The sequence below is a fragment of the Taudactylus pleione genome, unplaced genomic scaffold (genome assembly GCF_031769625.1).
Source record: "Taudactylus pleione unplaced genomic scaffold, aTauple2 ptg001026l, whole genome shotgun sequence".
NCBI classification, from domain to species: domain Eukaryota; kingdom Metazoa; phylum Chordata; class Amphibia; order Anura; family Myobatrachidae; genus Taudactylus; species Taudactylus pleione.
Window position 1 is genome coordinate 316,924 of NW_028285427.1, and position 13,631 is coordinate 330,554.

General features: G+C 49.7%; 1 protein-coding gene across 1 annotated transcript in view; it reads right to left on the reverse strand.

Moving 5' to 3' along the window:
* Positions 1–211: 211 nt before the first annotated feature.
* LOC148454220 (sphingomyelin phosphodiesterase 5-like) overlaps positions 212–13,631 on the reverse strand; it is a 124,700-nt gene continuing 111,280 nt past the window's right edge. Inside the window, exon 8 of the mRNA XM_088461187.1 lies at positions 212–428. Within this exon, the coding sequence (XP_088317313.1) occupies positions 324–428 (105 nt within the window). The 3' untranslated portion in view covers positions 212–323. The remainder of the gene's footprint in view (positions 429–13,631) is intronic.

A 13,631-nucleotide genomic window follows, 5' to 3' on the forward strand; every position in this document is an offset into this window, starting at 1 on the left:
CGCTACTGAGTCACACTGGGCTCCTGCGTTGTGTGGCGCGACTTGTAACGCACGGTGGATAGATGTATGTGGGCACATCTGTATGTTATCTAGATTTAAAAACAGTAGGAAAAGAAAAGTACATAGAACTAGAATCTTTATGGAAAAGCACTAGAATACAGACATTTATTACTGATGTGTACGGATTGTATATCAGACATATTAATGCCAGTAAAGTGCAACATTTTTGTTTATTTTTACTTTCAGGTCACATAAGTCTACAATATAATTAATGATCCATATCTGGCTCTGAGGTATCCGTGTGTCAGTATTACATTTACACATCACAGAGAAGTATTTGCCGGCACTGAGGTGGTCAGGTGCAGAGATACGGGGATATGATCCGACAGTCCGGCCAGTTGGGTGATAAACTGGAATTTATCTACAGCCTTGAAAAATAAGAGAAAAAAAGCAGTGAATGGGGAGAATAAAAGCCAATACATACAGGCTGAACATCCTAGGTACACAATGTAATCTACTCTCATCTTATTACCCTACCACATCTCCTCAAATAATCTAAATAATCATCCAAAATCTATCATTTCCATTCCTGCACCCATTATATTGCACATTTGTAATAGTCTCCTGACCGGTCTTCCTAGAACCAAAATTGGATCCCTAAAATCTATTTTGAACACTACTTCTGCTCTGTCAGTCTTTACAATGATTGCCTGTTTTTCACATAATCCAATACAAAAAGCTTCTAACATACAAAACTATGATGAGATTATAGCAACATACATCTCTTAATTTGTCGCACATTATCTCCCAGTACAACCAGTCCGCTATACCGCCTCTCTCATCAATACTACCTTTCATTTCAAGTTACAGGGCTTGTTTTGGGTCACTCTCTTGCACCAGGGCTGTCTCTTCCATTGGGCTTGCTGGGCAGTTGCCCAAGGGCCCGAAACTTCAAGGGGCCCGCCAACCCGCCCCCCCTGCAGCTGCGGACAGTTGGTAAATTTTTTATATTTTTAAAAGCACTGTATTCCATATCATAGTATGATATGGTATTATTGCAACAATAAGCCCCGTCATACTGAGATTTTGTCATGTTATAATTATAGGATTGCGCAGTTATTTGATATTATTGCAGCAATAAGCCCCGGGGCAGTGTGAGAGACATGACTGCTCATACATGGCAGCCTATCTCCAGTGCTGCAGATGCTGTGGGATATTGATTTACTTGGGGGGATCTAAAGGTTTAATTTTATTGACCACTTAATTTTTTTTCCCGTGAATGAGTGGGTAGGGGCCCCAGTGCATTGCTTTGCCCAGGGCCCACACTGCTGTTAAGACAGCCCTGTCTTGCAGAAGACAACTTTCCTCTAGTCTCCAAACCTTCAAGTGTTCCCTTAAACCTCACCTCTTCAGGCAGCTAACCAAATCCCAGAAACACCCGCTTACCCTTTCTAGGGTATTCTTCCCAATGGCCACCTCTTTACACAGGTCACACAAAACATACATGTTTTCTCTTTCTATACACAAACAACACTTTGACCCAGTTTTATCCCACAATCCAGTATTATACCAGTAGGTTAACCCTAACAAAAAAAATTCTATTTTCTATTTTAAAATTTTATCATGTTTATTTATTACCAGTTATATACATTTCAAAGGGTTCACATGCAAGAAAGTTATTACTATATATTAACAAATGCACATTGATCCAGATGAAACCTGGTGTAAAGTGCTATAAGCTGTATAAGAACATGAACAAATAGTTACACACACTATACCTTACATTACGCAGATTTATTTCTCACTACTAATGGCCGGACAAAGTGTATTTGTGCTGTTTGCCATTTAATACCTATTGATCACTCAATTCTGTTTATTCACTTTATACTGCACTTTGTAGCCAGTTATGTACATGGCAGGTGACTGACTTGGGATTGTGTATGAGATTTTGGGACTTACAGATGCAGAGTTGAATTACTGGGTTCAGACAGAAGGAAACAGAAAACTTGCACAGTCCCATCCAAGCTTTAAGGATACACTTGTGTTGTCAGGTCAGTATGATGGGGGTGATAAAGGCCCACGTGTTCCCCCAGAATTACCCAGGATGTGCTACTAATATGAGGAAACTACCTACAACTTAATCTCCCTAAAAGGACCAAAAATAATAAGTAGGTCTATAAGAAAATATAAATTCACATTTAAAAATGACTACAGACATCTCCAAAGAGAGACCTGAAAGGACAAGATAAAGAATCCTCCGCTCCGCTGCCGAATAAGAGAGAGTTCAGAAGATACTTTAAACTTGTGTTTTTTTTATAGTTTTTTTCAATATGAAGAGTCCAATATAACAGCAATAATGGGTATAGTCAGTACAAACACACAAGCAGGATTAGTAGTGAACGAGGCAGAAAATAACCAACGTTAATACAAGATACAGAAGCGGAGGAATGGGAAGGACTATAAGCTGGGGGTTATGGGAAGGGGACCAAAGACAGAGGGTAGCAGTAAATATTATGCCAGTATAGCACAAGCTAAAGGCAAACTCCACCTGTTATGTAGAAAAATGCCTCTATGTGACCATGTCTCCAGCAAGTGCCTGTAACACCCTATTTCCAGCTGTAAGAAGCAGGAGGTCATTAGGTTTCCATGAACTGGGAAGGGGCCATGTGTAATCACATCTGGGAAAAGAATCAGAGCGCACACAGGGAAATTCCATTAGTCTTCACTCTAGCACCCTGCACCTGTCACAACCCGTGCAGTTCCTCTTTCCTGCCTGGGGTAAAACACTATGCTCTGGAGATTCTAGCACCCTGCACCTGTCACAACCTGTGCAGTTCCTCTTTCCTGCCTGGGGTAAAACACTATGCTCTGGAGATTCTAGCACCCTGCACCTGTCTCAACCCGTGCAGTTCCTCTTTCCTGCCTCGGGTAAAACACTATGCTCTGGAGATTCTAGCACCCTGCACCTGTCACAACCCGTGCAGTTCCTCTTTCCTGCCTCGGGTAAAACACTATGCTCTGGAGATTCTAGCACCCTGCACCTTGTAAACCCGTGCAGTTCCCCTTTCCTGCCTTGGGGTGTCACACTCTGCTCTGGTGATTCTAGCACACAAACTGCTGTTTTTCAGGAGTTTGTTGCATCAGAGAAGAACCAGAGCTAAGAGTGACACCCCAGGCAGGATAGAGGAACTGCACGGGTTGTGACAGGTGCAGGGTGCTAGAATCATCAGAGCAAAGAGCGACACCCCAGGCAGGATAGAGGAACTGCACAGGTTGTGACAGGTGCAGAATGCTAGAGTGAAGACTATTCCATAAGGTAATTATTATACTAATGCTGTGATGGGCAACAGGTGTCCCTGAAAGTTCTCACTGGTAACACCCAGCTAATTCCTGCTTTGTTGACACATCCTGTAACGCTCGTCTACAAGGTCTGTTGATATGTTATTAAAGATTAGATTTATTATTTTCACCTTACCACTGAGATTAAGAGTAATGGCTGGCTCTTTTGAAGGTTATAGTAATAAAAGGGGAACAGACTGTATAAAGTGCAACTATGGGGTAGGTCTCCCTGATGTCCTGTATAACTGGTGCCAGGGTTAGTTGCCGTTAGCACTGCTGCTGGGCTCGGTTTGGTTTTAGTTTCTCATGCCTCATTATTTCTGCAGCTTATTCCTGGCTTCTGCCATCTGCAATGCCTCTTGCCTCATTTGCCATGGCAATCATTTGGGATTGATATTGTAGAATCAATAGGTGTTCAGGACTGTGGCTGGGTACTCGAGTCACATGGCTAAGATGTCACCACGTGCTACCATGCCAGCAATGGGGGATGGCGAAGAATGCGCCTAATGTAGACTGATAGCTTATATTGTGGCATGTATATTCTTTCCATTTAATGCAGCTGTGACACCAGAGGAATTACGTCTCAGGGCTGGGACTGGAGAAAAATTGTTTAAAAATAATTCAAATGTTGGGAAATGTCAATATATTTGAATTTTTTATGTTGTATTTAATGGTTGGCACTGCTGAGCCGCAGCACCGAATGGGGGTTAAATCCCAGCACTGTGTACACTTCTAGAAACGGATTTATAAACCACTGTATTGCCATATTGTGTCATTGTGAGAGAGATAATGACATATACAGTCAGCATTTGGTGTAATGGCAAACGCTGTCGTCTGTAACCCTAACTGTTCATGTTTTCCAGACTACCAAGCAGGTGCACAGGTGTTCTCCTAATTGTCACATTCTAAAGCAGCCCATACACCAGACCAGCAACTGTCCAACTACAACGCTGCCCCACACACCTTCATCAAACCAGCCAACTTGTGAGGTCACAGAAGTAGCCGTACAGCGTCTGCCTAATTCTCCATGTTTTATGTAAATAAATGAATATTTGTTTGTTAAAAATGGAACTTCAGTCTGTGTAGTTACTTATTACTTTTAAACTGAGGGCGAATTAACTACTTACCATAACTGGTTAATATTTTTTCCAAAAATCCATGTTAATAAAATGATAATAAATAAAGGTTAAATAGCAATTATTTAAATAATTTGATCATTTAAAATAAATCAATGATTTTAGGAACATTTTTGGAAAAAATAGTTAAAAAAACAACAACATCTTTAAATGTATAAAACACAGGTTGACAAGGGTGGGATGTGGGGCAATATATAGCTATACAGGGTATAGGGCGCTACATGGATGCACAGGGTGACAGGAGAAGGGGCGTCATGTGTCCAGGTGAAGTGAGGAGTGTCAGGAAATATCAGTAGGTAGTGTCAGTGCACAGTGTGACAGGAGAGGGGGTGTCAGGTATTATATAGGTGCACAGGGTGACAGGAGAGGGGGTGTTAGGTATTATATAGGTGCATAGGGTGACAGGAGAGGGGGTGTTAGGTATTATATAGGTGCACAGGGTGACAGGAGAGGGGGTGTTAGGTAATATATATGTGCACAGTGTGACAGGAGAGGGGGTGTCAGGTATTATATAGGTGCATAGGGTGACAGGAGAGGGGGTGTCAGGTATTATATAGGTGCACAGGGTGACAGAAGAGGGGGTGTTAGGTATTATATAGGTGCACAGGGTGTCGGGAGAAGGAGTGTTAGGTAATATATAGGTGCACAGGGTGACAGGAGAGAGGGGTGTTAGGTAATATATGGGTGCACAGGGTGACAGGGGAGGGGGGTGTTAGGTAATATATAGGTGCACAGGGTGACAGGAGAGGTGGTGTTAGGTAATCTATAGGTGCACAGTGTGACAGGAGAGGGGGGTGTTAGGTATTATATAGGTGCATAGGGTGACAGGAGAGGTGGTGTTAGGTAATATATAGGTGCATAGGGTGACAGGAGAGGTGGTGTTAGGTAATATATAGGTGCACAGGGTGACAGGAGAGGGGGTGTCAGGTATTATATAGGTGCACAGGGTGACAGGAGAGGGGGTGTTAGGTAATATATAGGTGCACAGTGACAGGAGAGGTGGTGTTAGGTATTACATAGGTGCATAGGGTGACAGCGGAGGGGGTGTTAGGTAATATATAGGTGCACAGTGTGACAGGAGAGGGTGGTGTTAGGTATTATATAGGTGCATAGGGTGACAGGAGAGGTGGTGTCAGGTATTATATAGGTGCATAGGGTGACAGGAGAGGGGGTGTCAGGTATTATATAGGTGCATAGGGTGACAGGAGAGGGGGTGTCAGGTATTATATAGGTGCATAGGGTGACAGGAGAGGGGGTGTCAGGTATTATATAGGTGCACAGGGTGACAGGGGAGGGGGTGTTAGGTAATATATAGGTGCATAGCGTGACAGGAGAGGGGGTGTCAGGTATTATATAGGTGCATAGGGTGACAGGGGAGGGGGTGTTAGGTATTATATAGGTGCATAGAGTGACAGGAGAGGGGGTGTTAGGTAATATATAGGTGCACAGTGTGACAGGAGAGAGGGGTGTTAGGTATTATATATGTGCATAGGGTGACAGGAGAGGTGGTGTTAGGTATTATATAGGTGCACAGTGTGACAGGAGAGGGGGTGTTAGGTAATATATGGGTGCATAGGGTGACAGGGGAGGGGGTGTTAGGTAATATATGGGTGCATAGGGTGACAGCAGAGGGGGTGTTAGGTAATATATAGGTGCACAGGGTGACAGGAGAGGGGGTGTTAGGTAATATATAGGTGCACAGGGTGACAGGAGAGGGGGGTGTTAGGTAATAATATGAGATATGGTAAGAACTTACCCTTGTTATCTCTATTTCTACGAAGTCCATAGGGTTCCACAGGATACCTTGGGGGTATAGGTGTGACGTCAGTCGCAGGGCACCAAAGAGTTAAGCTTTCAGCCTCCCAGGATGCACTAGGTCCCCCTCCTATACCCCGCCCCCGGGCCAAGGCACCTCAGTTAGTTACCAAGCCATAGGCCGGAGTAGGAGAAGGAAGAGAGAGAACAAAGATCTGGACACATACAAGAATCACATTCTCACCAGAGGGAGACGGAAAACCGGTGACCAGAGCAAAGCCCATCTGCAGCACAGGTGCGACAGGGCGGGAGTCCTGTGGAACCCTATGGACTTCGTAGAAATAGAGATAACAAGGGTAAGTTCTTACCATATCTCATATTTTCTACTTCAGGGTCCATAGGGTATCCACAGGATACCTTGGGGATGTCCCAAAGCAGTATCCTTTAAGGGTGGGGACGCTCCTGTGCAGAAAGGAGAATCCGCCGCCCGAAGGAAGCATCCTGAGAGGCGAAGGTGTCAAACCAGTAATACCTCACGAAGGTATGGACAGAAGACCACGTAGCAGCCTTGCAGATCTGAACTGCCGAGGCACCACGTCGAGCTGCCCACGAAGGACCCACAGACCTAGTGGAATGAGCCTTCAGAGAAGGAGGGACCGGTAGGCCTTCATGAAGATAAGCTTCAGAAATAGCCATACGGATCCAGGCTGCCAAAGTTTGCTTTGAAGCAGGCCAACCCTTTTTACAGAAGCCATAGAGGACAACAAAGCGTCCGACTTCCTAAACAAAGAAGTGCGGTCAACATAAGTCCTTAAGGCCCGCACAACATCCAAAGAGGCCTCACCCACGGAAAGACCCGGTGAGTTAAAGGCCGGAACAACTATTTCCTCGTTAACATGAAACTGGGAAACAACTTTGGGAAGAAACTTGGGCCGAGTGCGGAGCACTGCCCTGTTCCCATGAAAAACCAAGAAAGGGGGTCTACAAGAAAGAGCCCCTAACTCAGAAACACGTCTGGCTGAAGCAACGGCCAGAAGGAAAACAGTCTTAGCTGTTAGCCATTTAATATCCACTGAGCCCAGTGGTTCAAACGGCGGTCCTTGGAGAGCCCTCAGGACCACAGCCAAATCCCAAGGCGCCACAGGTGGAACAAAGGGCGGCTGAATACGGAGAACACCTTGCATAAAGGTGCGCACATCCGGGATTGTAGCAATCCTACGGTGAAACCAGACAGATAGGGCCGAAACCTGTACCTTCAAAGAAGCAAGGCGAAGCCCATGATCTAGTCCCGCTTGCAGGAAGGCGAGAATCCGAGACAGACGAAACTCCCGCGGTGCATAACCTCTCGGTCGACACCACTGGAAGAACATATGCCACACGCGATGGTATATCCTCGCGGAAGACGGTTTCCGAGCTCGTAACATGGTACGCACCACAGAGCTGGAAAACCCCCAGGACCTCAGCATGGCCGTCTCAACAGCCACGCCGCCAAAGACAGCCGAGTCAGGTCCGGGTGAAGACAAGGACCCTGAGACAGAAGGTCCGGTCGTAGCGGCAACCGCAGAGGACTGTCCACGGACAGACCCTGAAGGTCTGAGAACCAGTGCCGTCTGGGCCACGCGGGAGCTATCAACAGGAGCGTCCCTCCTTCCTGTTTGAATTTCCGGATTACCCGTGGAAGAAGGGAGACCGGAGGGAACAGGTATGCGAACCTGAACGTCCACCGGACGGACAGAGCATCCACCAGAGACGCCCCTTCGTCTCTTGTGCGAGACCCGTACACCGGCAACTTGTTGTTGTGCCGGGACGCCATGAGGTCGATTTCTGGAAGACCCCACCTGTCCACCAGTAGTTGAAAAACGTCCGGGTGCAGGGACCATTCCCCTGGATGAACGTCCTGGCGACTTAGAAAGTCTGCCTCCCAATTTAGCACTCCCGGGATGAAGACCGCTGATATGGCCGGAAGATTGCGCTCCGCCCAAACCAGGATCCGAGAGACCTCTACGAGAGCCGCCCGACTGCGAGTTCCTCCTTGCCTGTTTATGTAGGCCACGGTGGTAGCATTGTCCGACTGGACCTGCACCGGGTGACCCTGGAGAAACCGCTGTGCCTGCAGGAGAGCATTGAAGACCGCACGGAGTTCCAAGATATTTATTGGAAGCTCCGCTTCTGTCGGTGTCCACCTGCCCTGGAACAAGTGTGGACCCGAAACTGCTCCCCAGCCCCGAAGACTGGCGTCCGTTGTCAACAGGACCCAATTTGGAACCCAGAACGGACGTCCCTTGTTGAGGTGGGTTGTCTTTAACCACCACGCAAGGGACAGGCGAACCTCCGGGGTGAGCACAATCGTCTGGAACTTCAGAGACTGAGGCAGCCCGTTCCACTTGGACAGGATCAGGTGCTGCAGAGGTCTGGAGTGAAACTGGGCGTATTCCACCATGTCGAACACCGACACCATGGAGCCCAGTAACCTCATCGCCGAGTGTAAGGACACCCGGCGGCTGTGCAGACAACTGCGCACCCTTGACTGTAAAGCAGAGATCTTGTCCTCCGTCACGAAGATCCTTTGCTGTCCCGAGTCCAATAAGGCTCCAAGATGCAGAATCCTCCGAGACGGGATTAGAGTGGACTTCTGCCAGTTGATTAGCCAGCCGTGCCATTGCAGCAGTGCAATGGTCAGGTCCAAGTGGTGTAACAGGAGCTCTGGAGATCCTGCCACCAATAACAGGTCGTCCAAGTACGGCAACATGCGGACTCCTTGCAGCCGCAGAGAAGCCGCCATGACCGCCATAGCGTCCTGTAAGTTCAATGACACCATGTAGTCCCCAGGTTCCAGCGCCAGAATGATGGACCGTAGGGTCTCCATCCGAAACTTCGGGACCCGCAAAGACTTGTTGAGTGCTTTGAGGTTGAGAATCGGACGATATGACCCATTGGGTTTCTGTACCAAAAAAAGATTTGAATAGAAACCCTGGCCCCTCTGGGAGAATGGAACAGGCACTATAACTCCAGCCTGGAGCATAGTGTGCAATACCTTCCGCAGCTCCGTAGCCTTGTTCCGGTCTGATGGTAGACCCGTGGTGAAGAATCGAGCCGGGGGTCTGTGCCGGAAGGAGAGGGCGTACCCGTGAGAGACCACCTCCAGAACCCAAGTGTCTGTCGTAGTGAACGACCAACACCGGGAGAACTGCAGCAGGCGGCCTCCCACCCTGGGATCCCCCAAGGGGAGACCCGGACCGTCAGGCCGCAGGCTTGTCATCTGGCTTGGGGGCCGGACGTCTGGTACTCCATGCCTGTTTCCGGGGCTTGACCGATTTCTTAGGGCCAGCCTGTCGAGGAAACGACTGTGGTTTGGGCCTGCCCTGGGCCCTAGATGACCGAAAGGACGATGGTCCAGAACCAGAAGGAGCAGCGGCCGACGGGAGACAAGCAGATTTGGCTGCCGCCAGCGTGGCCACAATCTTATCCAGATCCGGACCGAAGAGAACTTCTCCGGTAAACGGCAACGCTTCCAGACCTTTCTTGGATCTGCGTCCGCCTTCCAGGATCGCAGCCACAAGGTGCGACGAGCAGCTACCGCTGCTGAAGAAATTCTAGACACCAGAGTACTAATGTCTAGAGCCGCCTCGTTGATGTAGGTGGCCGAATCACGGAGATTGCCAATCAACTCCGCCTGTTCGGCCGGACAGTCGGATTCAAAAGAAGCCTCTAATGAATCCGCCCAGCGCTCCATCGCTCTGGCAACCCAGCAAATGGCCATAGCCGGCCGTGCTGCCCCCCCTGCAAGGGAATAAGCAGACTTCAGGCAGATTTCTACCTTGCGGTCCGTAGCATCCTTAAGGGAGGACATGGATGGCATCGGCAATGTGGCACTACGGACAAGACGGGTCACGTGAGAATCCACCTGTGGAGGGGATTCACACTTAGCAAAATAATTATCCGCGAACGGATAAGCCACCGCCAGGCGTCTCTGCGGCTGGTATCTTTTGCCAGGTTGTTTCCACGCCTCCTCTAAATGGTCCACCAACTGACCCGAAAGAGGAAAGACTGTGGCATCGCCCTTCACATCTTTGAAAAAGGCATACTTAGATTTAGCCGCTGGGGGAACTTCGTCCTCAATCACCAAGGCTGTGCGGACCGCCCGAATAAGTCCAGGAATATATACTTTGGACTTAGCATCAGCGTCCTTAGTATGGAAAGGTTCCTGATCGTAAGGATCCAGAATCTCCCCATCATCAGACGTCCCTTCGTCATCCTCATAAGGAGCGGACAGAGACGCCACCGGCCTTTTATGAGGCCGCATCACAGACTCCCCTTGCAACACATCCGACAAGTGCTGTACAGAACTCGTCAGGGAGTTAACCCACGCTGGCTCCTGAGAACCCGGGAGCGGGGAAATAGGGAGACTGTGGGGTACCACCAATTGTCGTGGGAACCCCTGCATGGGTGACGACACCACAGACTGCTGGGACAAACCCATCGGAGTAAACGCGGGCTGCGGAGCTAACTGGCCCACTAAAGCTGTTAACGCCTGAGCGAAACAAGCCCAGGGCGGCTCCTGTACCGGTGCTGTAACCGTAATAGGCCGCGCCATGGACAAACACTGCCGGCAAAGGCCCTCCGCGCTACCCTCCCCCTCCGCTAACGGTACTTTGCACGTGGTACACTGTAGCCGGAGGGGAAAATCACTTTCAGACATGATGGCACCACGTATGTGACCTCTCTCACCAATTAAGTATTAAATAGGCGAGAGACCACCCTGCAGCACCGCACCGCAAGGGCTTTAGCAGAAAGAACAGGGACAGTAATAAAGCTGACAGTTTAGAGAAGAAAAGTTACAGGCAGCGCTAGCACAGTCACATACAATGCAGAGAAATAACAATTCCTGCACTAACAGCGCTGATCACTCAACTACACAGACACAGGGCCTGGTAGGACACAGCGCTGCATACACAGACCTGAGCCACAGCGGAGGAGAGGTATGCGGGGGGACCCAGACCACGATGCTTCCTTCCAGACTTCCAGCAGCGTTCACCATGCGTTGCAGAGAAGATGGCCGCCGAGGAGCAGAGAGAAGCTGGCCTGGGGGAGGAGCGCTGACACAGGACCAGTCAGCACAGTGCAGAGAGGGCTGTGTGCAGCGGGGGAGGCGCCGGCTGTGAGACAGGGAAGGCGCGCTCCCCTGGCATGCATTTAACCCCTGGGACGCCGCAGCGCTACCGCTCTGCTGCGGTCCGCTGTCCCAGGGGGTAGTGGAAGCGCAGGTTGGTCGCCTGGCTCCACGCTGCAGCCAGTCCCCAGGGAGCCCCCTGCCTGGGGACTTAGGACCATGTGATCAGCGGGGACCCACCGCGGAACCCCGCTGCTTACCTCTGTCCCCCTTGAATCCGGCCATGGTCCGGAACATCTGGGGTCACCGCTAGCTGTGACCCCAGACGCCCACCAGCATCCCCGGATCAGTACCGGCGTTCTGGTACCGGCGGGGTGTAGGGAAGACAGCATGGACGTCAGGACTGACTGTCCATGCTGTTCATCCAGATGTGCAGCCACAGCTGCATGAAGAAAAAGCTTCAGGGGCTCTTCTAGCCCCCACTCCAACAGGTGCACCCGACTCCGGCCGGGCACCAAACTAAACTGAGGTGCCTTGGCCCGGGGGCGGGGTATAGGAGGGGGACCTAGTGCATCCTGGGAGGCTGAAAGCTTAACTCTTTGGTGCCCTGCGACTGACGTCACACCTATACCCCCAAGGTATCCTGTGGATACCCTATGGACCCTGAAGTAGAAATATAGGTGCACAGGGTGACAGGAGAGGGGGGTGTTAGGTAATAGGTGCACAGTGTGACAGCGGAGGGGGTGTTAGGTAATATATAGGTGCACAGGGTGACAGGGGAGGGGGTGTTAGGTAATATATAGGTGCACAGGGTGACAGGAGAGGGGGGTGTTAGGTAATATATAGGTGCACAGGGTGACAGGAGAGGGGGGTGTTAAGTAATATATAGGTGCATAGGGTGACAGGGGAGGGGGGTGTTAGGTAATATATAGGTGCATAGGGTGACAGGGGAGGGGAGGGGAGTGTTAGGTAACATATAGGTGCACAGTGTGACAGGAGAGGGGGGTGTTAGGTAATATATAGGTGCACAGGGTGACAGGGGAGGGAGTGTTAGGTAATATATAGGTGCACAGGGTGACAGGAGAGGGGGGTGTTAGGTAATATATAGGTGCACAGGGTGACAGCAGAGGGGGTGTTAGGTAATATATAGGTGCACAGGGTGACAGGAGAGGGGGGTGTTAGGTAATATATCGGTGCACAGTGTGACAGGGGAGGGGGGTGTTAGGTAATATATGGGTGCATAGGGTGACAGGAGAGGGGGGTGTTAGGTAATATATAGGTGCAACTAGTTGGCTGCCTGGAGCAATATCGTTCTAATGTATGGCCAGCTTAAAGCCGCGTAAACACTAGCCGATATATTGAACGACTGATCGATATCGTTATCATTCATTATATCGGCCAGTGGATATGCCGTCAACAACCAGCGATATCGTCAGGTTGTGCAGGTTCGGGCATGAGGGAGGGAGCCTGCACTGAACAATATCGTGCATGATATCGTTCAGTGTCTGTGCTCAATGTCGGACACGGAGTACACCACTGCCGGGAGCTCATGGAGCGATATCGTCTACTGGATGTGCGCCTTAAGGCTCTAAAGCATCAGACCAACTTTCCTTTCCTATTTATAATGTACCCTGTGGATTACTTCTGGACAGTGGGACCAGGTAAGTATGAAATAAATGGACGATTAAAGTAATGTATGTGAAGTGTGCGCCAAGGACCAAAACCAGGATGCAATGTGATAGGATAACCTATTGCTCTGCTTCCAGCTCTTCACCGTCTCCAAGAGCAGAATAGGGAATTCTAGTGAGAATATGAATTCATGTTCCAGGGGGCTGATGGCAGGGGTTCGGTACGGGATACCGGCGGTCAGAATCCCGACAGGTCTGTAACCCTCCCCCTCTCTCTTCCCCCCTAACCCTCCCTGGTATCTAAACCTAACCTCCCCCTCCCCACACCCTAAACCTAATCCTCCCCCCTAAGTGCCTAACCCTAAAACTCCCCCTAACCCCATCTCGGCGTCGGGATTCTGACACCGTCATATCGACTGTCGGAATTTTAACCGGATCCGGATTGCGGGGATGTGTGTGACCGTGGGGAAGTGATTGTGGGTAGGTGGGGTGTGGACAGGGGAGACTGATGGTGCCGCTGCAGGTGGTGACTGTGGGGTGGGAGGGGGCTGTTGCTGGTGGTGCACGTGGTGACCCTGGCAGACTACGGATGCTGGGGGTCTTCATTACATGTAGAAACGGGGACATCATGCGGCTCCCCAGTAACCGGCCCAGCCCTGGTAG